This window comes from Pristiophorus japonicus, chromosome 4 (genome assembly GCF_044704955.1).
Source record: "Pristiophorus japonicus isolate sPriJap1 chromosome 4, sPriJap1.hap1, whole genome shotgun sequence".
NCBI classification, from domain to species: domain Eukaryota; kingdom Metazoa; phylum Chordata; class Chondrichthyes; family Pristiophoridae; genus Pristiophorus; species Pristiophorus japonicus.
In genome coordinates, this window is record NC_091980.1 from 108386868 (window position 1) to 108414125 (window position 27258).

At 45.3% G+C, this 27258-nt stretch overlaps 1 protein-coding gene across 1 annotated transcript in view; it reads left to right on the top strand.

Moving 5' to 3' along the window:
- Window positions 1-27258, top strand: part of unc5a (unc-5 netrin receptor A) — a 712676-nt gene that overhangs the window by 579121 nt on the left and 106297 nt on the right. Inside the window, exons 10-11 of the mRNA XM_070877285.1 lie at window positions 6833-6920; window positions 9124-9292. Coding sequence (XP_070733386.1) covers window positions 6833-6920; window positions 9124-9292 — 257 coding nt within the window. The remainder of the gene's footprint in view (window positions 1-6832; window positions 6921-9123; window positions 9293-27258) is intronic.

Consider the following 27258-nt stretch of genomic DNA (forward strand, 5'->3'; position numbering starts at 1 on the left):
GTACTAGGGGACCGAGTGTCTAGCGAGAAGGAGGAATTGAAGGATATCCATATTAGGCGGGAAATTGTGTTAGGGAAATTGATGGGATTGAAGGCCGATAAATCCTCGGGGCCTGATAGTCTGCATCCCAGAGTACTTAAGGAAGTGGCCCGAGAATTAGTGGATGCATTGGTGATCATTTTCCAACAGTCTATCGACTCTGGATCAGTTCCTATGGACTGCAGGGTAGCTAATGTAACGCCACTTTTTAAAAAGGGAGGGAGAGTGAAAGCAGGTAATTATAGACCGGTTAGCCTGACATCAGTAGTGGGGAAAATGTTGGAATCAATTATTAAGGATGAAATAGCAGCGCATTTGGAAAGCAGTGACAGGATCAATCCAAGTCAGCATGGATTTATGAAGGGAAAGTCATGCTTGACAAATTTTCTGGAATTATTTGAAGATGTAACGAGTAGAATGGACAAGGGAGAACCAGTGGATGTGCTGTATTTGGACTGTCAAAAGGCTTTTGACAAGGTCCCACACAAGAGATTGGTGTGCAAAATCAAAGCACATGGTATTGGGGGTAATATACTGACGTGGATAGAGAACTGGTTGGAAGACAGGAAGCAGAGAGTCGGGATAAACGGGTCCATTTCAGAATGGCAGGCAGTGACTAGTGGAGTACCACAGGGATCAGTACTGAGACCCCAGCTCCTTACAATGTACATCAATGATTTGGATGAAGGAATTGAGTGTATTGGGCCCAAGTTTCGAACCGCACCTAGAACGGAGCAGTCCCGACCTGGACGCCCGTTTTTCACGCCACAAAGTGCGCCTAAAAAAAACCTCCGTATTCTCCACCTCCTTGCAGGTCCTCTGGCCCTCGGCGCAGCGCAGCAGGAGCTGTAGGGGACGGAGCCAGATCCCTGCGCTGAAAACAGTGCCGGGACCTCTGCACATGCACGCTACAGTGGGCACGCAAGTGCAGTAGCTCCAGGCGCCTGAAACTGTGTGGGAGGGGCCCGAAGCACGCAGCCCCTAGCCCTGGCCGAATGGCCTCACTGGGGCTGCGTGAATAAGGCTCCTTCCACGGCCAGCTCCTGCTTCCTCCCGACCCGACTCGACTCCCGCTTTCTGCCTCCCGCCCCCAGACCGGATCCGACACCCGCTCCCCCCCACCCCCACGTTTCCTCTCGTACTGCGCAGGATTACTATTGCAACACATCATCAGTAGGGTAAAACTAACCTGTCTCACGACGGTCTAATCCCACCTCACGTTACCTATTACCGGACCCGACACCCGCTCCCGCCCCCGGACCGGACCGGACCCAACACCTGCTCCCCCCCCCCCCCCGCCCCCCGGACCGGACCCGACCCGACACCCGCTCCCCCCCCCCGCCTCCGGACTGGATCCGACCTGACCTCCCTCCCCCCGACCTGACCTCCCTCTCCCTCCCCCCAACCCGAATCGAACCAACCTCCCTCCCACCAGCCCCTCGACCCGACCCAACGCCACCTACCTGTACATCTGGTGCTGGGGACGGGCCCTGCCCGAAGTCTCGGGCCCGGCCCGTTCAGCCTCCCTCCCCCTTCTCCTTCCACCGCATGCCCCCCAATCTCCTTCCCCCCCCAATCTCCTTCCCCCCCCAATCTCCTTCCCCCCCAATCTCCTTCCCCCCCAATCTCCTTCCCCCCCAATCTCCTTCCCCCGACAATCTCCTTCCCCCCAACAATCTCCTTCCCCCCGACAATCTCCTTCCCCCCGACAATCTCCTTCCCCCCGACAATCTCCTTCCCCCCAATCTCCTTCCCCCCCAATCTCATTCCCCCCAATCTCCTTCCCCCCCAATCTCATTCCCCCCAATCTCATTCCCCCCAATCTCATTCCCCCTCAATCTCATTCCCCCCAATCTCCTTCCCCCCAAAATCTCCTTTCCCCCCATCTCCCCTTTATCCCTTTCTCCTCCTCCTCCTCCTCCCCCTCCCCCTCCTACCCCCCTCTTCCCTCCCCCTTCTCCCTCCCCTTCCCTCCCCCTTCTCCCTCCCCTTCCCTCCCCCTTCTCCCTCCCTCCCCCTTCTCCCCCTCCCTCTCCCTTCTCCCCCATCCCTCCCCCTTCCTCCCCCTTCTCCCCATCCCTCCCCCTTCTCCCCCTTCCCTCCCTCTGCTCCCCCCCTCTCCCTCTACCCCCCTCCTCCCCCTCCCCTCGCTGTCAGAAACACAGACACTGACAGACAATGAGAGACACACAGACAGAGAGATAGAGACACTGACAGAGACACACTGAGGGGGGGCATCCCAGTACGCTGTTGGAGGGCTCCCGGTGCTGCAGTCGGTAAGTAGAAAATGTTTTATTTATTGATTTTTTTTTTTTTATTATTTCTTATTAATTTTTTTTGATTGATTTATTGGTTGATTTATTGATGTATTTATCATTTATTATTGATGATGGCTCTTTATTTGTAAAACTGAAGTGTTTAATGTTTGTAAACTTCCCTTTAACCCCCCCCCCCCCACCATTCCCTACGCCTGATTTGTAACCTACGCCTGATTTTCTAAAGTGTTAAAGTTTTTTCGAGCATACAATAATCTTCACTTACTCCATTCTAAGTTAGTCTGGAGTAAGTTTTCACTCACGAAACTTTGAAATCAGGCGTAAGTGGCCGGACACGCCCTCTTTTGAAAAAAAATTCTGTTCCAAAGTGATGAAACTGTTCTAACTGACTAGAACTGGAGCAAACTAAATGACGAGAATTCCGATTTCTAAGATACTCCGTTCTACACCAGTTGCTCCTAAAAACCAGGAGCAAATCATGTGGAAACTTGGGGCCAATATCTCCAAGTTTGCAGATGACACTAAACTGGGTGGTGGTGTGAGCTGTGAGGGGGACGCTAGGAGGCTACAGGGTGACTTGGACAGGTTAGGTGAGTGGGCAAATGCATGGCAGATGCAGTATAATGTGGATAAATGTGAGGTTATCCACTTTGGGGGCAAAAACACGGAGACAGAATATTATCTGAATGGCGGTAGATTAGGAAAAGGGGAGGTGCAACGAGAACTGGGTGTCATGGTTCATCAGTCATTGAAATTGGCATGCAGGTACAGCAGACGGTGAAGAAGGCAAATGGTATGTTGGCCTTCATAGCTAGGGGATTTGAGTATAGGAGAAGGGAGGTCTTACTGCAGTTGTAAAGGGCCTTGGTGAGGCCTCACCTGGAATATTGTGTTCAGTTTTGGTCTTCTAATCTGAGGAAGGTCGTTCTTACATTGATTTAATTATCAATGTAGAATAATTTTGCAGGGGGATAGTTGCAGAGATTCATTTGTTTGGAGCGCAAGCTCTGTGTGAAGGAAAAGGTGAGGAAAATGAATTGCTATTGGGGTCTATCAGTTCATTAACCGTAATACCCGTGGAGTGCAGCGAAGGTTCACCAGACTGATTCCCGGGATGGCCGGACTGACATCTGAGGAGAGACTGGATCAACTGGGCCTTTATACATTGGAGTTTAGAAGGATGAGAGGGGATCTCATTGAACCATATAAGGTCCTGACGGGACGGGACAGGTTAGATGCAGGTAGAATGTTCCCGATGTTGGGGCAGTCCAGAACCAGGGGACACATTCTTAGGATAGGGGTAGGCCATTTAGGACTGAGATGAGGAGAAACTTCTTCACTTAGAGACTTGTTAACCTGTGGAATTCCCTGCCGCAGAGAGTTGTTGATGCCAGTTCATTGGATATATTCAAGAGAGAGTTAGATATGGCCCTTATGGCTCAGGAGATCAAGGGGTATGGAGAGAAAGCAGGAAAGGGGTACTGAAGGAATGATCAGCCATGATCTTATTGAATGGTGGTGCAGTCTCGAAGGGCCAAATGACCTACTCCTGCACCTATTTTCTATGTTTCTATGTATTGCATAAATCTATGGAGCTCTGGGTTAGTTTAATAATAAATATAATAATATTGCGGGTTGATTTAATTATCAATGTAGAATAATTTTGCAGGGGGATGGTTGCAGAGATTCATTTGTTTGTGTGAAGGAAAAGGTGAAGAAAATGAATTGCTATTGGGGACTATCAGTTCATTAACCGTAATACCCGTGTTGTGTAACAACCTTGAATTGCACTTCTAACCGAGACCACATTAGCGGCTCTCACTGTTCGACGTCATCCACCAGGAGTCTCGGCTCCAGTTTAGCTCCCGCCATGGCTCCTGTGAAAAGGGATCAATCCATAATCTGATATTACTTGTACAAAGATTGAGCTCGTATATCTGCTGTGAATTCTCCTTTATTCCGAACTGTTACATGTTGAAAGAGGATGGAGAATAAACCTGCATTTGGATCGGATTAGAAAATAGAGTCTGGAATTAGTGATGGGCAATGTGGAGAATCCATGGTTGTAAAGACGGAGATTGAAATATCTTAAGACAAAAAACACTGAAACTGTGCATGAGCAACCAATTAATTTTGTTGACAGCAGTTGTGTCCATTTTAAAATTGTCACTGAGACAGTGAGAGGAGAGGGTAGGAGAAATGGTGTTACATAGAGTTACTGGAGCATGGGATACTTTGCTAAAGAGGACAGTTGTGTTTTCAAAGGAAGAATAGATAAACATCAAAGCCGATGAAAATATAGGGCTATGGGGAGAAAGCAGGGTGCCGAATTCGTTTTTGATTTCTGGAGCTAAGAGTCAATATAGATGTGATGGGATCAATGGCCTCCTGTGTTGTGAACTTCTATGGCATTTGGGCTATGGCGTGTATGATAACATGCATACCATCAATAATGCCCTGTGCGTTAAAGAATGCAGCCAGACAGTAAAAGTGGTGGGCTCTCTTGTGTTGCCAAGTTTTTCCCATGTGAAAGTTGATGAATTGAGAGACCGAGGCAAATAGGAAAGTGCAACATGATTGTGTTTTTGAGGAGCTGTAGCACCCATATGCAGGTTTCATCTGACATTTCCAAGTATGAATTTCTGGGTTTGTATAAATGGTTGGTTGCATGAAAATAGATCTTCTTGATAATGTACCCGTCTTGGTACCTGCAGTGATTCCCCTCCCCATATCGCCACAATAATATGAATAGCTCCTCTGAAAGCAACAAACAGTAAGATAGCTTGGTGAAACAGGCACAGATAGCACATCGACCACAGCTTCAAGCATCTATCAATAAGACTGCAATATGCTTCACTAACTTCATTTTTCCCACAATAACAATGAAAGACAGTAACAGCAACTGGCAAACAGCTACACAGAAATCCGAAAAAAACAGCAATGCACCTCCAATAACATCATCATCATAGGCAGTCCCTCGGAATCAAGGAAGACTTGCTTCCACTCTAAAAATGAGTCCTTAGGTGGCTGAACAGTCCAATACGAGAATCACAGTCCATGTCATAGGTGGGACAGATAGTTGTTGAGGGAAAGTGGGCAGGACTGGTTTGCCGCACACTCTTTCCTTTGCCTGCGCTTGATTTCTGCATGCTCTCGGCAATGAGACTAATAACAAGAATGCAACTGAAGGGAAGAGGTGTTCCATACAGCACCCATTCTAAATGGGCACTGAGCTTCTACAGTGCAATTCAGACACTCCAAATGTATTATGGGAGCATCTCATAATTTAAGTAAACATTGGGGTGTTACTGAGCTTAATGCACAACTGACGTGCAGGCTGTAAGAGCCACAGACATTTGTGAGTCATGTAATGATGTATATTAAGGATCAGGTGCTTAGAAGGCCTCAACACTACCTATTGTAGAGAGCTGGTGCCAGGTGCACTCTAGTGTTATAGATCCTGAAGATTGTGAGATTGGCCCTCCAATTTAAATAATGAAGTAAAATATTGCATGGAAAAGAAGCTCAGTGATCCAATGATAAAATACTTCTGACAGAGTTTCTTAGTTCTAGAATTCCCAGCGCAAAGCTGCCATTATCTGGTTGGGCAGAACAGGAATTTAGGATGATACCAATTTTCATGGGCATCTGTCATGTTTTGTGTGTTATCAAGAAGTGAAAAATTTGCTTGCACCTTATTCCATGTGGACATCACCAGAAGGAGCGGAAATGGTGGGATCGAGCAGGAGTAGTAGGATGCCAGGATTTGATTCTGGCAGAAGTGGGCCTAGCATTACTTAAAAGGTCACTTTGCCCGTGACAATCAATTGCAGAGCTGGAAAAGTGGCAAATTTTAAATTACAGCCTTCTCCAGTTGACTCTCTTACATTGTGGCAAGGCACCCCAGTATCCCCCCCCCCCCCCCCCCCCCGCATCCCCTCGCCTCCTGCCTGTTGTTACTGGTGCCTGCATACAAAATGCTGGATTTTAGGATTTGGTCAGGGTGTAACCAAGGGACAGCCAGATGTCTCATCCTACTCACTCCATTCCAAGGATCTGCTACCAGGAAATTTTGGCCTTTTGAGTGCAGTGTCCAATGCTTCATCTCACTTAAGTTGGTTTGCCTTCATTTCATGAATCTTGTGGATTCTTATCTATGCCATCCTATATAGAAACCCACAGGCATTCATTTAGTTTGAGGGAGAGAATAAAGTGAGAAGAACCTAAATTGTACCCCATGGCGACACATAGTGGAGCTGCATTAACAGCTGCTGTTGTGAATTCAATACCATCTTAGTTGTAAGCTGAAGGGAGCTGTGTGAAAATAACTGACATCAGTAGAAGAAAATGCGGCACAACACCAAAAACTGAACTATGCATCGAGATGTGGAGAAACAAATGGTTAGGTACAATTTTTCCAACCAGAAAATTCAGCGTGTATAAACATTTTATTCTGCAAACGTTGATTGATATTGAAATGGCAAGCGACAAACTCTAAATTCCTGCTTCATTTATAGGAATTAGTTTACTCATTCCACCAGAAGCCATTCCTCGAGGCAAGATCTATGAACTATATCTTACTGTCCACAAAAAGGAGGATGTGAGGTACGTAGCAACTCCAACCTTAAATCATGCTACAACTCTCTTTCAGCATCTGCCTATATAACCATTAAGTTTTTATGTGTGTCACTACTGTGCCAAGTCCAGGAGTTGGAGCAGTTATATGCCTAGAAGAAAATCAATAATCTTCTAAGTTACAAATTTAAATGGACAGAAATTTAGGCAGGCTCCATTATGGGCATGCGTTTTAGCACCTGCAATTTTTCTTTGTGTCTTCCATCCAAGTTATCTTCGACTCCCAATTGCTACAGGAGAGAAATCTCTCCTTAAATTTACTATATTCTTGTTTACCAAATATGCTATGGACCTAAAATCCCTCAGGTCATGGTCTTGTCACTCATGTTTGATGGTCCCCTTCAGCGTTGATCCTGTTACTGTGTCAGTGGGAAGAATCTCATTTGTATGGGTAAGGCATGTATGTGCAAGTAGTACTTTAGACATTTCTCCCCATCATCCAATACCTGCTGGAATCTATGGCACTCCCCCCCCTTCCCTCTACCACCCGCACCCCTCCCTCTCCACCGCACCCCCCTCCCTCTCCCCCCGCTCCACCTCGGACTGGGGGCAGCCTCCTACCCACCCAGACCCCAGCAATGGCCCTTAATCAGGGTACTAATACTAACTGCACTTTTGTAAAAAGAAATTGCTGAATTCTTTAGCTTGTAAGTCGTCTCCCTCTTCAAAGGGAGCCACATGCGCCCTTGTGAAGGTTGGTACACTCCACTCACTTGACATACCAGCTGTCACTACTATGTCAAGTCCAGGAGTTGGAACTTCCAATTAGGGAATCCCTGCCCCTAGCTCTGTCCCATGACTGCCATTTGCCTTTGTAGCACCAGGGAATAATAGAGACCCAGCATAACTGGGTCTCCTCTGTTTGTCTGGGAGTTGCGCCAGTCTCCTGGCAGAGTTATATTGGGAGACTGGTGGAACCCCTGTAGAATTTCATCCACTATCTTATTTTTATTTAACATTTAGGGCGCAGTTATCCTGTGGCTACCAATCTGAGACTTGTAGCATCAATATTAGTTCCAGTCTGGAAACATATTGCCTAGCTCCAGCTGGAATATTTCTGCCCAAAGAGAGCACTTGGTTTAAGATATGTGCAACCCCTGAGTCTTAAAATTTAAAATAATAAACATAAATATTTAGATTTCATGGATGGAAGGATCTGTGCTCTCAATACATTTAGATTAACTCAGTGATCAAGAAGACTTCTGAAACTAGATTTAGCACAGTAATTGAGCAATATTCAATGCAATGTCAAACTCAAACTGCTCAAGACTCGCTTCTCCAGGCATTTTGTTCTATTTCTTATTAGAGTCTGGTCAAGACTCAATTCTGGAGTGATACTGCAACTTTAGTGTCACTATGAATTAATGTTTAGATTAATAATTGTGGCAAGCAGTGTTTATTAATCATAAATATCAAATTTACAATTTGAAAATACTGATCCCAGTTTACTTATTTGATAAAATGCATCAGTGTCACTTCCAGCATTGTTTTTCCAAAAGCAGCAATTTCTTCAGCATTTTTTCACCATATCTGAGCACATGTTATGCTCCAGATTACAGTTTTGTGGTGTTTGGCACAAGATTATTATTTATGTTATTTATAAATATTAACTGACTAAGAGAAGTAGAATCATTGTGCTGTGAGAATGGGGCACAGGCTCGCAGCCAAGGTTCATTCATCAGCAAGTTCCTGAACTGAGTTGTGCTTTCAGTTTTAGCTATCAAGCTAAGACAAAGGTTTGCTCATTAACAAAGGCAAAATTGGATAATTGTTCCCTTGTGGTAATTCCTTCCCTTGCGGAATGTCAGGGTTTTTGTGACATAAAACACCTGTTTAAAAAAATAAGTTAAGAATCCTGAAAATTATAAAATATAATTTTAGATCTACACGGAACCAAAAGAAATGTTAGCTGAAAATATTCTTGGAATTCTGCAGGCAAGAAAGTTAACTCAGTACTCACACAGTTAAATTGTGTTGAGTCCTTCTTATATCTTAGCCCAGAAAGAGAATGGCAACCTTCACATTGTGTTATTGTTTGAATTAAGTGTTCCTTTAAAGTGCATTTGAAACTAAATTGTAAGATAAATAGTAGCAAATATAGAACTGAATAATACATTTTCTGCATCTTTTATTCTGCATTGCTCATTAAATTTTTACCATTTTGATAATTGAGGTTACCTCTAGCAGGGTGCCAGACCCTGCTCAGTCCAGTTGTAAGCTGTGGGCCGCCAGGTGTCCTGCTAACTGGACCAGTCATTCTTAGCGTTCAGCACTGCGCAGAAGGAAATCTGGAGAACTGGTCTGTAAAACTGAAGAAACAATCACCTCAAGGAAACTGGGAGGTAAAAAAAAAAATAATTGTGTATGTTTCGGAAAGAAAAGAGTTACATTTCATTTACAATTTCAATTACAGGACAACTATCAATGTTAAAATAATGCTCTTAGAAAAAAGATATTAAACAACTAGTAAATTGCCCATGGTCAATTGATGAATATGAAGGCTTTGGTGAATATGCAAGATGGCAATGGAGTTTAAGGCGATTTCAGAAACTGGACCCATAGATCCACCTAATGGTCACAGCCTGCAACTACATCACGCCAGTTGACATAGTAAAATTGAATGGGAAATACTGGCATAACAATTTACAATGTTAAACATTGACAGAAAAGCAAGTCCAAAAATTTGACTTTAGGAAGTAAGGTTTGTGGATAGAAGTGCATGCCCAATGCTAGATTTTTAATATTATATAGTTGTCTGCACTTGAAGGCATTATTTCAATATAAAATGTGTTTTGTGTGTTTTTGAGATGTAGGTGACACTGACATGGCAATATTTATTGCCCAAAACTCAATGCCCTGAGAGCATTTAGGGGCAACCACGTAGTGTGAAACTGGGGTCTCATGTAAAACAGACTGAGTTTGGCAGGTTCCCTTTCCTGAGGAAGATTAGCAAATTAAAATGAGTTTTTATGAGAATCCAGCAGCCTTAATGATCATCTCGCCTGCAAATTACCAGACTTATTGAATTCAGTGTTACATCAGTAGGTATCATTTATAAATAGTTCTTTAAGTTGAACTCCAAAATTGATCTATTAATAACTAATATCATGAACTGATTTGAATTATTCTTTTGTTTCAATGTTTGTAGTTGGAAAATATTGACAAAACAACTGCACCATCTAATTTGTAAATGACAATACAACATGAACTTGCCTCAAAAAATTTCAAGACATGTGGTAATAGTTTCAATTTAACAATCAATAACCGCACCCTTTTATTAATTGATTTGGTATGTTTTCTACCGTTTCTTAGCTCCAACAACAGCACAGATGGATATTAAAACTGACAGAAAACTGGGACAAAAGCTGAACCCACTTTTTGTTTTTACTCTTCTGTACTACACCTTATTTTCTTCTCCCAAAAAGGGAGCAAAGTTGGTAACAAGTTATTTGGGGTCTTGTTAATGAGCTTTCAGAGAAAGATGTGGCAGTTTTCTATTAGGGGGAAACTAAAACAGCAAGGTAGGAAATAGCTCATCAGTTGAGCTGGAGTTGTGAATGGAGCAGCTAAATCCTTTGGCACAGTAGCTGTTAAACATGGATTTGCAGTAATGGTTACATTAACGGGTTCAGTGTTGCCATTGATAGGAGAGGTCTGCCAAGGAGCACAAGCTCCACCAAAGGCAAAGCACCCTTCCCACCAATTACCATCAGCTTTTAAATAGTTGGCTGCACTATGCTCAATCAGTTGAACAGTCCCAGTGAGATGTTCAGCTGTGTATTTCGCTCTCCCGCATTGAAAACCAAAGTTTGGATGTTGAAATCAATTGGTACAAGTAAAAACAGCTAAGCAATAAATTCATTTAAATATAATTTTCAATAATATTACAGAAGTTGACAGTGAACACAAATCTCAAAATGTTCTCAACAAAAGGCAAATAACTGCAGCTGCCGGAAATCTGAAACCATAAATGCTGAAATACTTAGCTGGACCTATTGCCATCTGTGCACAGGCAAGTTAACATTTCAAGTGTAGACCCTTCCTTGGAATATCTGATGAAGTGTCTACATTTGAAGCATCTGTTGTCTCCACAGAGGCTGACCTACCTGATGCGTGATTCCTGTAAGTTCTGTTCAAAACTTTCTAGTTTATTCTTTGTTTCTGATTTCAAAACTCAGATTTTGATTATTCACATAAAAGCAAATACTTTGGTTCTAATGCCATAGATGAGCCGTGATCTAATTGAACGGCAGAGCAGGCTCGAGGGACTAAATGGCTTACTCACGTTCCTAATGTTCTTATCTACAAATCAGTCTTTCAAATGCTGGAATTGTTCATGCCAGTGATTTAGGTTCTACAATCTCACTGCCGTTCTTAATTTCCTACAGTTTCCTGTCTCCAGGGCTGGATTAATGTTCTTGCATTATACTTGACTAGTTAAGTGGCTGTTAAACCACTTGAGAGGTGGAAAATGAGCATTATAGCAGACAAGAACCCGATTGGCCCTTTTTCTGCCAGAAAGCCTAATGAAAAGCTGAAGACTGAACTCACCCAGAGGGAAACTGAGTTAATCAACAATTCTAATTGCTGCCATTAAAATCAACAACATAAAGCAAAATTAACACCCCCATTTCTATTAGTGGACAACATTCTTGATGATGTCTTTCTTAAATTCTGTTCATAATCATAGGTGAAATACACAAACAATGTTGAATATGTGAAGTGATGGTAATGTGGTAAAGGTTATTTTCTTAATCTATTCACGTACAATAGGAGAATAATGCCAAATTCAAAGTAAACAACAATCAAAAAAGAACTGAAATCTAGAAATCTGAAACAATTCCCCACAGTTTCCTGCTTCCAGGACTAGATTGATGTTTGTACCTATTACTTGATGAATTTGAGAGGTGGAAACATTTTACAGGGCTGTGGGGAAAGAGCAGGGGATTGGCATTAATTGGATAGCTTTACCAAAAAGCTGGTACAGGCATGATGGGATGAATGATCGCCTTCTGTGCTGTATCATTCTATGATTCTATGTGAGAAGTCTGGTGTTGACATAATTTAGGATAAAGTAAGTTAGTTACGCAGATCTCAAACAATTTTGGATTGGGTTGAGGTGATCATTTGTAAAGAGGGATGAAATGCTGGAATACCATTTTGCAGACTCAGACATAACGGGAGTAAGGGTTCTAAATTGGGGGAAGATCAACTTTACTTGGCTGAGAAGTGATTTAGCAAAAATGGACTGGAAGCAGTTAGTTGAAGGTAAATCAGTGCCAGAGCAGTGTGAAGTATTCAAGAGGAAGGTACCTGGAGTTCAGGATAAACATGTTCCTACAAAGAAAAAGGGTAGAACTGCCAAATTTAGAGCCCCCTCACTGATGAGATGCATACAGGGTAAGATAAGGCAAAAAAGGAAAGCCTATATCAGATATCGTGAGCTTAGTACTGCAAAAAGCCTAGAAAGTGCAGGGGTGACATTAAAAAAGAAATTAAGAAAGCAAAAAGTGGGTATGAAAAAATACTGGCAAGTAGAATCAAAGAAAACCCAAAGATGTTTTACAATTACATAAAGAGCAAGAGGATAACTAAGGAAGGAGTAGGACCTATTAGGGAACAAAATGGTGATTTATGTGTGGAGGTGGAGGATGTGGGTAAGGTACTAAATTAATACTTTGCGGTTGTCTTCAGAAAAGAGGGAGACAATGCTGACATTGAAGTTCAGGAGGAAGATGGTGAAATATTGGATGGGACAAACATAGAGAGAGAGGAAGTATTAAGGAGTTTAGCATCCTTGAAAGTAGATAAATTGTCAGGATCAAATTAAATATATCCAAGGCTATTAAAAGTAGCAAGGGAGGAAATTGCGGAGACTCTGACCATCATTTTCCTATCCTCCCTGGCTGCAGGAGTGGTGCCAGAAGATTGTAGAACTGCTAATGTTGTACCATTGTTCCAAAAGGGAGGAAGGGATGAACAGAGCAATTATGGGCCAGTTAGTTTAACCTCGGTGATGGGCAAATTACTGGAATCAATCCTGAGGGGCAGTATAAACCTTCATTTAGAAAGACACAGATTAATCAAGGACAGTCAGCATGGATTTGTTAAGGGAAGGTTGTGTCTGACTAACTTGATTGAGTTCTTTGAGGAGGTAAGAAGGAGGGTCAATGAGGGCAGTGCATTTGATGTAGTTACATGGATTTTAGCAAGGCTTTTGACAAGGTCCCACATGGTAGGTTGATCAAAAAGGTAAAAGCCCATGGGATCCAAGAGAGAGTGACTAATTGGATCCAAAATTGGCTCAGTGGCAGGAAGCAAAGGGTAATGGTTGAGGGAAGTTTTTGTGACTGGAAGGCTGTTTCCAACGGGGTTCCACAGGGCTCAGTACTTGGCCCCTTATCTTTTGTAGTATATATTAATGATTTAGGCTTAAATGTAGGGGGCATGATAAAGAAATTTGCAGATGATACAAAATTTGGCCTTGTAGTTGATCATGAGGAGGAAAGCTCTAGACTGCAGGAAGATATTGATGAATTGGTCAGTTGGACCAAAAAGTGGCAAATGGAATTCAATGTGGAAATGTGTGAGGTAATGCATTTGGGGAGGGGCAACAAGGCAAGGGAATACACAATAAATGGGAGGATACTGAGAGGTGTGGAGGAACAGAGAGACCTTGGAGTATATGTCCACAGATCCATAAAGGTAGTAGGACCGGTCGATAAGGTAGTTAAAAAGGTATAGGGAATGCTTTCCTTTATTAGCCGAGGCATAAAATACAAGAGCAGGGAAGTTACGCTCGAACTGTATGCAACACTAGTTAGACCATAGCTTGAGTACTGCGTGCAGTTCTGTCATCACATTACAGGAAAGATGTGATTGCACTAGAAAGGGTGCAGAGGAGATTTACGAGGATGTTGCCAGGACTGGAAAACTTTAGCTATGAGGGTAGATTGGATAGGCTGGGGTTGTTTTCCTTGGAACAGAGGAGGCTGAGGGGAGATTTAATTGAGGTGTATAAAATTAGATGGGGCCAAGATAGAATGGATAGGAAGGACCTATTTCCCTTAGCAGAGGGGTCATTAACCAGGGGGCATAGATTTAAAGCAGTTGGTAGAAGGATTAGAGGGGAGATGAGGAAACATTTCTTCACCCAGAGGGTAGTGGGAGTCTGGAACTCATTACCTGAAAGTGTGATAGGGACAGAAACCCTCATCACATTTAAAAAGTACTTAGATGTGCACTTAAAGGGCCCAAGTATGCTTCCAGGGTTAGAACGGCGCACCTCAATGTAGTGCGCCGACTTTTTAGGACAGAAACAGCGCCTATTACTTACCATGGTATTCGCCCCGCATTCTGGTCGATCCAGGCTCTTGACTCAGCACAGCAGAACACGTGGGGGGCGGAGCCAAGTCCCAGTGCTGAAAACAGTGCCGGGACCTATGCACATGCGCACTCGAGTGTGCGCGCATGTGCAGTAGCTCCTCGCAGCCCGAATCTGTGCAGGCTGCGTGGGAGGGGCCCAAAGCACACCGCCCCTAGCCCAGGGCTAAATGGGCTCATGGGGCATTGACGATCAGGACTCAGGCTTTCCTCCCGATCAGCTCCCCCCTCCCTCTCCCATTCACCTCCCACCCCTCCCTCCCTACATCTCCCCACCCCCTCCCTACATCTCCCCTCCTCTCCCTCCTCTCTCCCCATCTCTCCCTCCCCCCTCCTCTCCCCTCCTCTCCCCCTCCCTTCCCTCCCTCCCCTCCCCTCCTCCTCCTCTCCCCCACCCCCTCCTCCATCCCCCCCTCCTCCATTCCCCCCACCTCCTCCCACCTCCTCTCTCCCCTCTCCCCCCTCTCTCCCACTATCCCTCACTGTCAGACACACAGAGAGACACTGACAGAGTCAGAAATGACACTGAAAGAGACAGAGAGAGAGACACTGACAGTCAGAGAGAGAGACACTGGGGGCGCCCCATCCGAGCATGTTGTTGGAGGGTTCCCAATGCTGCAGTAGGTGAGTAGAAACGTAATTTTTTATTTATTGATTTTTTAATTTTTTTTATTGATTTATTGATTTATTTATCATTTATTATTGATGATGGTTCTTTATTTGTAAAAGTGAAGTGTTTAATGTTTGTAAACTTCCCTCCACTCCTCCCCCACCATCTCTCATTCCCTACGCCTGATTTTTCCAGTGTAGGCAAGGTTTTTCTGAGCATACAAAAATCTACACTTACTCCATTCTCAGTTAGTTTGGAGTAAGTTTTCGCTGCCTAAACTTGCAAAACAGGAGTAAATGGCTGGACACGCCCCCTTTTGAAAAAAAATCTGTTCTAAAATGCAACTATTCTAACTCACTAGAACTGGAGCAAACTAAATGCTGAGAATTGCAATTTCTAAGATGCCCCATTTTAAACTAGTTGCTCCAAAAAAATAGGAGCAACTCAGGCCAAAACATGAGCCCAAAGAGCTGTAATCTACAGGGCTGCAGACCTAGTGCTGGAAGGTGGGATTAAGCTGGGTAGCTCTTTTTCAACCGGCACAGACACGATGGGCTGAATGGCGTCCTTCTGTGTTGTCATTTTTCTATAATTCTATGATTCTATAACTGTCCCTCGTGTAAAGAGAGACAGTGAGAAAACTGTTTATCAAGTCAAAAACAATGTGGGAAGGGGAAAGATTTGGGATAATAATCCCAGCAATAATAGTAAAGTATGTTCTGATCTTTGATAGTTTAATAAGTTACTTTAAACTACAGCCCAATAATAGGGATGTATCATTATATAATGGCCCGGAAATTACGAAGTTTCTACGGACCCGGGAAGGCATCGGAAAAGCCGGTTTTCAGTGCGCAATGCGCACGCGCTGAAAACTGGCATTTCCGATCTGTCAGGTTTCTGGCTTGACAGATCCTCCGCATCTCGGGAGCGAGGACATTTGCAGGGCATGATTTCCGATATTTACGAATATCTTGCCCTGCAAATGTCCTTTCAAATCTTGTGCCTGAAAAATCAGGTGTATAGCCTACTTTTACAGGTGTAAGAGTTTAAAAACATAGAAAAAACATGATTAAAATAAAAGTTTAAAAAACACTATGTTAAAATCCTGCCCACTTACATAATTTTATTTTAAACCCTAACCCTAACTTTTTTTAAAAATCGGGAATTGTTTTTATTTAAAAAACATGTGTAACATTTTTAATTTCGATTAGTTTATTGTGTGAGGTGTTTTTTAATGTTTTGTATAGTATTTGTGCGTTTTGGGGTTTTTCTCATTCATAGTATCGGAGATTCGTAACTTACGAATCTCCTATTACTATGAATGAGAAAATACTTACTTGTGATTGGGTGTCCAGGCACACATGACTCCTGCAGACGTTCTGACGTGCACGCGCTGAGCGTCGTTGGGAGAGGAGGTCTGTGAATCGGAAGTCCCAACATGCACAGCAGCTCCAGGTAAGTGCGCAGTTTATTTCTATTTTTTCAGGATTTACCCGTTGGAAGCCCTCCTCGGAATTTCAGGGCCAATATAATTGTAAAGCACTGCATGATAGATCAATTTCACAAATGTGTTATCCTTACACACAACCTCACTCACCAAGAATATATATCAGGACATAACGCTCCCGGCAGGCATGCTGGGGATGCAATTTCATTAACCCTTGCATCTCCGATCTACTGGCACTTCTGGTTAAAGGTGGTTGCACTCATATGGTGGGTTCTGCCATTGTTGAGGAAGGGGATGTTCATGGAGCCTCCTCCTCCTATTATTTGCTAAATTGTTTACCATTCACAACTAGATATAACAACAACTTACATTTAAATAGCATATTTAATGCAGTAAAATGTATTAAGGTGCTTAACAGAGCGATATGAATCAAAAAACGTTTTTTGACACCAAGGCACAGAAGGAGCTATCAGGACAGATGACCAAAATCTTGATCAAATAGGTAGGTTTTAAGGAGCATCTTAAAAGAGGTAGAGAGGCAGAGAGGTTTAGGGAGGGTGTTCCAGAGCTTAGGGCCCAGGCAGCTGAAACCATGACCGCCAATAGTGGTGAAATTAAAATCGGGGACGCACAAGAAGCCAGAATTCGAAGAGCGCTGAGATTTTCAATGCTTGCAGGGCTGGAGGAGGCTACAGAGATAGGGATGGGTGAGGCCATGGAAGGATTTGAAAAGTTATGGCAGGGTTCTAGAGCTTTGACCTGATCTATTGGTTGTGGGATAACTTTGTTCTGTCTTTCGCTTTTTAGCAAGCATGATATCCAATTCAACTTTTCTGCCACCTCTCTTTGTCCTGTCAGATTGCTTATCTGACATTTAGTAGTTGTAAGATCAAAGTCATTGGGATAGAAATTGGATATGGCCCATTTTCAAGCACATAATCAATGACATGTGGACAGTGTCTATCCGAACCGAGAAGCCCAAGGTTCATCCTCAATTGGGCCTCGAGCCTCATTTAAATAATTTAGGTGAGCTACTGGTGCCTGTTGCACCTCCAGATACAGGACCCATTTTAAGGGAATCAATTTCGAGCCGTTTGCCTCGCCGGCAGTGGCCCTCAGTAAGTCCCGGGGGAGGGAGATGGACAACAGGAAGGGGGCCAATTGCAGGCCAGCAGCGACCCTCTGGGGTTCTGTGGAGCCAGAAGGACCCTTCCTGCTCCTCTTGGCTCCTCATCAAGCTCCGCTCCATGTTGTCCAATTTAGAGGAGTCCTAACATCTGCTTTAGGTGGCTGCCAGGGGCATCTGAATAATCGTCCGTCCAATTTGGGGTCAAATATATTTGAAGAGCCCTTGGAGAACAGGAGACTGCATTATGAAATTGGTGCTTTTTGGTCCCATTTTATGCGAAAGAACTGGTGCAGTGGGGCCCAATTTCTCCCCAATCCTTTTTGGCCCATGCCACAAATGCCAGTTTGTTACCACTGACTGTAGCCTGTCTCCAGCTATCGTCTCAGGCTGAACCAAACTTGTTTGTGTTCTCTTCACCCGAAGCTGAGGTTCAGACCTCATATCTCCTCTGTCACAAAGATTGCCTTGTTCCACTTCCATAATGTTGCCCACCTCCAACACCGACTCACCCCATTTGCCACTTAAACCCTCACTCATGTTTTTGTAACCTCCAGTACTCTGATGCTCTCCTGACTGGTCACTCATCTTCTACCCTCCATAAACCAGCTCGTCCAAAACCCTGTTTTCCAAATACTAGCCTACAAAGCCATACTATCCCATCATATCTGACCTCGCTAATCTATATTTGTCCCTGGTACTCCTATGATTCATATTTAATATTCTCATTGTAGTGTTTAAATCCCTCCATTGCCTCACCTCTCCCTATATCAGTATAATCTCCAGCACTACAAATCCCCTGCCCTCCCATGTAATCTCGACTTTTCTCTTATCTGTAACCTCCCGCTCCCTTTGCTCTGCCATTCATGACTATATCAATGATTCAACTTGGCCCTATTCTCTGGAATTCCCTGCCTAAACTACTCTGCCTATCCACCTCCCTTTCCTCATTTATGACCCACCTTTAAATCCACCTCTTTGACCAAGCTTTTGGCTATTCTTCCTAATCTGTCTTTCCTTGGCTCAGTATCCATTTTCTCTGTGAAGCTCCTCGGGACATTTTTCAACTTCAAAAGTACGATATAAGTGCAAGGTTTTCTTGTGAAGAGCAAGGATTAATTACAGATTTGTTCTTGCAAAAAATTATCTCTGTAAAACTCAAAAGATTTACAGAAATCTCAACTCCTTAGGTGTATTGTGGCCATTTATTACATTCTGAGACATCAATTGTACTTTGTTTTACAAATAACAGGCTCAACCTTCCTGTCTTCACTGTTTTTAATTAAAGAGTAGATGAGTTAAAAAGGGCGTGACATTGATGGAAAGCACAAATAGACGCATGGCAATGCCAGTTCTATCTCATGATGTGCCCCTGCTCTCGGCAAAGGCTCAGTGCTTCAGCCACAGCTATTTACAATCTATATTAATGACTTAGATGTGAGTATTGTATCCAAACTTGATGATGATACAAAGCTAGGTGGAAAAGTAACCTGCAAAGGGATGTGGGCAGGTAGGGGAAAAGGTGACAGATGGAGTATAACGTGGGGAAATGTGAGGTTATTCACTTTAGTATGAAACATAGAAATACAGAATATTTTTTAAATAGTGAGAAATTATTAAATGTTGGTATACAGAGGGATTTGGGTGTCTTTGCACACAAAACACAGAAAATTAGCATGCAGGTGCAGCAAGTGATTAGGAAGGCCAATGGTATGTTGGTCTTTATGGCAAAACGTTTGGTGTACAAGAGTGCGGAAGCCCTGCTATAATTGTACAGGGTTTTGGTGAGACCACACCAAACTGTACTGTGTACAATTTCAGTCTCAGTACCTAAGGAAGGATATACTTGCCTTAGAGGGGATGCAACAAAGGTTCACTAGATTGATTCCTGCGATGAGAGGGTAGTCCTATGAGGAGAGATGGAGTAGAATGGGCCTCTACTGTCTGCAGCCTAGAAGAATGAGATGTGATCTCATTGAAACATGTAAGATTCTGAGAGGGCTTGACAGGGTAGATGCTGAGAGGTTGTTTCCCCTGGCTGGGGATTCTAGAACTAGAGGGCATTTAGGACTGAGATGAAGAGACATTTCTTCACTCAGGGTTGTGAATCTTTGGAATTTGCTATCCCAAGAGGGATGCTCTGTTGTTGATTATATTCAAGGCTGAGATTGATCGATTTTGGACTCTAATGGAATCAAGGGATATGGGGATCGGGCAGGAAAGTGGAATTGAGGTTGAAGATTAGCCATGATCTTATTAAATGGCGGAGCAGGTTTGATTGGTTGTATGGCCTACTCCTGCTCCTATTTCTTATGTTCTTATGCTCAATTCATAGTGGGCACTACCCATTGAAAGCAATGATCTCACAGCAGCCCTGAAAGAAGGAAATCCCTGGCACGGGTGCCCTAGAATGCCATTCATTAAGACACCACACAATAAGATATATCTTAGTTGATCTGCATGCTGTATGTGTATTATAAAAAAAATATGAGCCAACTGCCAGTTATAAACATATGCTGAACAGATGTAGTGGTCAAATTTGGTGAAACACAAATTCCGCCCGTTTTTTGGCGGTCGCCGGGCGGTGAGTCATTGTTTTACCGCCCAGTACCGCTGGGGCAGAGTGGGCAGGAGTTTCATCCCACTTTTCTTGGTGGTAACCAGAGTAGAGTGCAGTGGGCGGTGTGTGGAGTGCAGCGGGCGGGAGCGGAGTGCAGCAGGCGGTGTGTGGAGTGCAGCGGGCGGTGTCGGAGCGGAGTGGGTGGTGGGTGGAATGCAGCGGGCGGTGGCCAATGGAGGAGCCTTTTTTGCCGCGGGAATCTTCGGCTCCCAAGTTGTGCTTACGTGGCTGTCAAGCTCCGCCCCACGAGAGACACCGACGAGAGGCCAGAGACTGCCGGCCTGAGATCGCTGGTGTGGGGGCAGATCACTGTGGGTAGAAGAGACTGCTGGGGGGCGGGAATCGCTGTGGGGGGGGAAAAGATCGCTGTGGGGGAGAAAGACTGGGGGTTAGGAGAGACTGGGGGATGAGAGAGAGAGAGAGACTTGGGGGGTGGCGGTGAAAGAGACTGGGGGGGTGGTGAGGGAGACTGGGGGGGGTGAGAGAGACTGGAGGATGAGAGAGATGGGGGGGGGGATGAGAGAGACTGGGGGATAAGAGAGAGTCAGTTGAGGAGGCGGGAGCTCGGAGCAGCGCGAGTCCGGGGTTGGCGAGAGGCCTATAAAGGCCAGCGGGAGTCAGGCAGTTCGAGCAGTCAGTCGAGGAGGTGGGAGCTCGGAGCAGCGCGAGTCCGGGGTCGGCGAGAGGCCTATAAAGGCCAGCGGGAGTCAGGCAGTTCGAGCAGTCAGTCGAGGAGGCGGGAGCTCGGAGCAGCGCGAGTCCGGGGTCGGCGAGAGGCCTATAAAGGCCAGCGGGAGTCGAGCAGTTTGAGCAGTCAGTCGAGGAGGCGGGAGCTCGGAGCAGCGCGAGTCCGGGGTCGGCGAGAGGCCTATAAAGGCCAGCGGGAGTCAGGCAGTTCGAGCAGTCAGTCGAGGAGGCGGGAGCTCGGAGCAGCGCGAGTCCGGGGTCGGCGAGAGGCGTACCGGTGCAGCTACAGGGAGAAGGCAAAGAAAGAAACAAAGGTGACGTCACAGCCTAGGGGGTGAGTGATTGGCTGGTGATTGGTGAGTAGTTTTTCTTTTTCTTCTTATATTAGTCAGTAACTTTTAACATTGTTGTTGCCAATTTAAGTGTATCTAACGGTTAAGTCATGGCAGGAGAGCTCGGTCGGGTGTTATGCTCCTCCTGTACCATGTGGGAACTCAGGGACACTTCCGGTGTCCCTGACGACTACGTGCGCAGGAAGTGTATCCACCTCCAGCTCTTGACTGACCGCGTTGCGGAGTTGGAGCTGAGGGTGGATTCGCTCTGGAGCATCCACGATGCTGAGAATGACGTGAGTATCACGTGTAGTGAGTTGGTCTTACCGCAGGGAAAGGGTCCACAGCCAGCTAGGGAATGGAAGACCAGCAGGAAGAGTAGTGCAAGGAAGGTAGTGCAGGGGTCCCCTGCGGTCATCCCCCTGCAAAACAGATACACTGTTTTGAGTACTGTTGAGGAGGATGACTCATCAGGGGAGGGCAGCAGCAGCCAAGTTCATGGCACCGTGGCTGGCTCTGCTGCACAGGAGGGCAAGAAAAAGAGTGGGACAGCAATAGTGATAGGGGATTCAATGGTGAGGGGAATAGATAGGCGTTTCTGCGGCCGCGACCGAGACTCCAGGATGGTATGTTGCCTCCCTGGTGCAAGGGTCAAGGATGTCTTGGAGCGGGTGCAGGACATTCTGAAATGGGAGGGAGAACAGCCAGTTGTCGTGGTGCACATTGGTACCAACGACATAGGTAAAAAAAGGGATGAGGTCCTACGAAACGAATTTAAGGAGCTAGGAGCTAAATTAAAAAGTAGGACCTCAAAAGTAGTAATCTCGGGATTGCTACCAGTGCCACGTGATAGTCAGAGTAGGAATCGCAGGATAGCGCAGATGAATACGTGGCTTGAGCAGTGGTGCAGCAGGGAGGGATTCAAATTCCTGGGGCATTGGGACCGGTTCTGGGGGAGGTGGGACCAGTACAAACCGGACGGTCTGCACCTGGGCAGGACCGGAACCAATGTCCTAGGGAGAGTGTTTGCTAGTGCTGTTGGGGAGGATTTAAACTAATATGGCAGGGGGATGGGAACCAATGCAGGGAGACAGAGGGAAACAAAAAGGAGGCAAAAGCAAAAGACAGAAATGAGATGAGGAAAAGTGGAGGGCGGAGAAACCCAAGGCAAAGAATAAAAAGGGCCACTGTACAGCAAAATTCTAAAAGGACAAAGGGTGTTAAAAAAACAAGCCTAAAGGCTTTGTGTCTTAATGCAAGGAGTATCCGCAATAAGGTGGATGAATTAATTGTGCAAATAGATGTTAATAAATATGATGTGATTGGGATTACGGAGACGTGGCTCCAGGATGATCAGGGCTGGGAACTCAACATTCAGGGGTATTCAACATTCAGGAAGGATAGAATAAAAGGAAAAGGAGGTGGGGTAGCATTGTTGGTTAAAGAGGAGATTAATGCAATAGTTAGGAAAGACATTAGCTTGGATGATGTGGAATCTATATGGGTAGAGCTGCAGAACACCAAAGGGCAAAAAACATTAGTAGGAGTTGTGTACAGACCTCCAAACAATAATAGTGATGTTCGGGAGGGCATCAAACAGGAAATTATGGGTCCATGCAATAAAGGTGTAGCAGTTATAATGGGTGACTTTAATATGCACATAGATTGGGCTAGCCAAACTGGAAGTAATACGGTGGAGGAGGATTTCCTGGAGTGCATAAGGGATGGTTTTCTAGACCAATATGTTGAGGAACCAACTAGGGGGGAGGCCATCTTAGACTGGGTGTTGTGTAATGAGAGAGGATTAATTAGCAATCTCATTGTGCGAGGCCCCTTGGGGAAGAGTGACCATAATATGGTGGAATTCTGCATTAGGATGGAGAATGAAACAGTAAATTCAGAGACCATGGTCCAGAACTTAAAGAAGGGTAACTTTGAAGGTATGAGGCGTGAATTGGCTAGGATAGATTGGCGAATGATACTTAAGGGGTTGACTGTGGATGGGCAATGGCAGACATTTAGAGACCGCATGGATGAATTACAACAATTGTACATTCCTGTCTGGCGTAAAAATAAAAAAGGGAAGGTGGCTCAACCGTGGCTATCTAGGGAAATCAGGGATAGTATTAAAGCCAAGGAAGTGGCATACAAATTGGCCAGAAATAGCAGCGAACCTGGGGACTGGGAGAAATTTAGAACTCAGCAGAGGAGGACAAAGGGTTTGATTAGGGCAGGGAAAATGGAGTACGAGAAGAAGCTTGCAGGGAACATTAAGGTGGATTGCAAAAGTTTCTATAGGTATGTAAAGAGAAAAAGGTTAGTAAAGACAAACGTAGGTCCCCTGCAGTCAGAATCAGGGGAAGTCATAACGGGGAACAAAGAAATGGCAGACCAATTGAACAAGTACTTTGGTTCGGTATTCACTAAGGAGGATACAAACAACCTTCCGGATATAAAAGGGGTCAGAGGGTCTAGTAAGGAGGGGGAACTGAGGGAAATCTTTATTGGTCGGGAAATTGTGTTGGGTAAATTGATGGGATTGAAGGCCGATAAATCCCCAGGGCCTGATGGACTGCATCCCAGAGTACTTAAGGAGGTGGCCTTGGAAATAGCGGATGCATTGACAGTCATTTTCCAACATTCCATTGATTCTGGATCAGTTCCTATGGAGTGGAGGGTAGCCAATGTAACCCCACTTTTTAAAAAAAGGAGGGAGAGAGAAAACAGGGAATTATAGACCTGTCAGCCTGACCTCAGTAGTGGGTAAAATGATGGAATCAATTATTAAGGATGTCATAGCAGTGCATCTGGAAAATGGTGACATGATAGGTCCAAGTCAGCATGGATTTGTGAAAGGGAAATCATGCTTGACAAATCTTCTGGAATTTTTTGAGGATGTTTCCAGTAAAGTGGACAAAGGAGAACCAGTTGATGTGGTATATTTGGACTTTCAGAAGGCTTTCGACAAGGTCCCACACAAGAGATTAATGTGCAAAGTTAAAGCACATGGGATTGGGGGTAGTGTGCTGACGTGGATTGAGAACTGGTTGTCAGACAGGAAGCAAAGAGTAGGAGTAAACGGGTACTTTTCAGAATGGCAGGCAGTGACTAGTGGGGTGCCGCAAGGCTCTGTGCTGGGGCCCCAGCTGTTTACATTGTACATTAATGATTTAGACGAGGGGATTAAATGCAGTATCTCCAAATTTGCGGATGACACTAAGTTGGGTGGCAGTGTGAGCTGCGAGGAGGATGCTATTAGGCTGCAGAGTGACTTGGATAGGTTAGGTGAGTGGGCAAATGCATGGCAGATGAAGTATAATGTGGATAAATGTGAGGTTATCCACTTTGGTGGTAAAAACAGAGAGACAGACTATTATCTGAATGGTGACAGATTAGGAAAAGGGAAGGTGCAACGAGACCTGGGTGTCATGGTACATCAGTCATTGAAGGTTGGCATGCAGGTACAGCAGGCGGTTAAGAAAGCAAATGGCATGTTGGCCTTCATAGCGAGGGGATTTGAATACAGGGGCAGGGAGGTGTTGCTACAGTTGTACAGGGCCTTGGTGAGGCCACACCTGGAGTATTGTGTACAGTTTTGGTCTCCTAACTTGAGGAAGGACATTCTTGCTATTGAGGGAGTGCAGCGAAGGTTCACCAGACTGATTCCCGGGATGGCGGGACTGACCTATCAAGAAAGACAGGATCAACTGGGCTTGTATTCACTGGAGTTCAGAAGAATGAGAGGGGACTTCATAGAAACGTTTAAAATTCTGACGAGTTTAGACAGGTTAGATGCAGGAAGAATGTTCCCAATGTTGGGGAAGTCCAGAACCAGGGGTCACAGTCTGAGGATAAGGGGTAAGCCATTTAGGACCGAGATGAGGAGAAACTTCTTCACCTAGAGAGTGGTGAACCTGTGGAAATCTCTACCACAGAAAGTAGTTGAGGCCAATTCACTAAATATATTCAAAAGGGAGTTAGATGAAGTCCTTACTACTCGGGGGATCAAGGGTTATGGCGAGAAAGCAGGAAGGGGGTACTGAAGTTTCATATTCAGCCATGAACTCATTGAATGGCGGTGCAGGCTAGAAGGGCTGAATGGCCTGCTCCTGCACCTATTTTCTATGTTTCTATGTTTCTATGAGAGAGATTGGGGGATGAGAGAGACTGCGGGGGGGGTGGGGGAGGGAGACTGGGGGTTGAGAGAGACTGGGAGGGATGAGCGAGACTGGGGTGTGGGAGAAACTGGAGGGTGAAAGAGACTAATAACATTTTTATTAGAGTTCATTAACAAAAGAAGTAAATAAGGCTTTGTTAGATCATTTAAATTAATGCCTCACACTAGAAAATACGACAATCCATTTAAAAATACATCAAACTGTGGAGAACTATAAAGATCTGTATAATATCAAACAAAGCTGTCAGCTCTGTGTACATACTGTCCACTTCACCATCATAGGCAGTCCCTTGGAATCGAGGAAGACTTGCATCCACTCCTGAAGTGAGTTATTTGGTGGCTGAACAGTCCAATATGAGAGCCACAGACTCTGTCACAGGTGGGACAGACAGTCGATGAGGGAAGGGGTGGAAGGGGTTTGCCGCATGCTCTTTCCGCTGTCTGCGCTTGATTTTTTCATGCTCTCAAGGTGCTCAGCGCCCTCTCGGGTGCACTTCCTCCACTTCGGGCGATCTTGGGCCAGGGACTCCCAGGTGTCAGTGGGGATGTCGCACTTTATCAGGGAGGCTTTGAGGGTGTCCTTGTAGCGTTTCCGCTGCCCACCTTTAGCTCATTTGCTGTGAGGGAGCTCTGAGTAGAGCACTTGCTTTGGGAGTTTCGTGTCTGCCATGTGGACTATGTGGCCTGCCCAGCAAAGCTGATCGAGTGTGGTCAATGCTTCAATGCTGGGGACGTTAGACTGAATGAGGACGTTGATGTTGGTGCTTCTGTCCTCCCTTGGGATTTGTAGGATCTTGCGAGACATCGTTGGTGATATTTCTCCAGCAACTTGAGGTGTCTACTGTACATGGTCCGTGTCTCTGAGCCATAAAAAAGGGCAGGTATTACGACAGCCCTCTAGACCATGAGCTTGGTGGCAGTTTTGAGGGCCTGGTCTTCAAACACTCTTTTCCTCAGGTGGCCGAAGGCTGCACTGGCGCACTGGAGACGGTGTTGGATCTCATCATCGATGCCTGCTCTTGTTGCTTGGAGGCTCCCGAGATATGGGAAGTGGTCCACGGTGTCCAGGGCCACGCCGTGGATCTTGATGACAGGGGGGCAGTGTTGTGTGGTGAGGACAGGCTGGTTGAGGACCTTTGTCTTACAGATGTTTAGAGTAGTGCCCATGCTTTCATACACCTCAGTAAATACGTCGACTATGTCCTGGAGTTCAGCCTCTGTATGTGCGCAGACGCATGCGTCGTCTGCATCCTGTAGCTCGATGACAGAGGTTGGGGTGGTCTTGGATCTGGTCTGGAGATGGCGCAGGTTGAACAGGTTCCCACTGGTTCTGTAGTTTAGTTCGACTCCAGCGGGGAGCTTGTTGGCTGTGAGGTGGAGCATGGCGGCGAGAAAGATTGAGAAGAGGGTTGGGGCGATGACGCAGCCCTGTTTGACCCCGGTCCGGACGTGACTTGAGTCTGTGATGGATCCGTTGATAAGGATCATGGCCTGCAAGTTGTCATGGAGCAGGTGGAGGATGTTGACAAACTTTTGGGGGCATCCGAAACGGAGGAGGACGCTCCATAGACCCTCGAGGTTGATAGTGTCAAAGGCTGTTCCCTGCATTTTTCCTGTAGCTGTCGTGCTACAAAAATCATGTCCGTTGTGCCCCGTAGGGGACGAAATCCGCACTGTGACTCCAGGAGGAGCTCCTCGGCCACGGGAAGAAGATGGTTGAGGAGGACTCTCGCGATTACTTTCCCAGTGGCTGATAGCAGGGAGATTCCTCTGTAGTTGCTGCAGTCGGACTTGTCCCTTTTTTAAAGATGATCACGATTACTGCATCTCTGCGATCCCCCGGTATGCTTTCTTCCCTCCAGATGAGACAGATGAGGTCGTGTATTCGCACCAGCAGTGCCTCTCTGCCATACTTCAGTGCCTCAG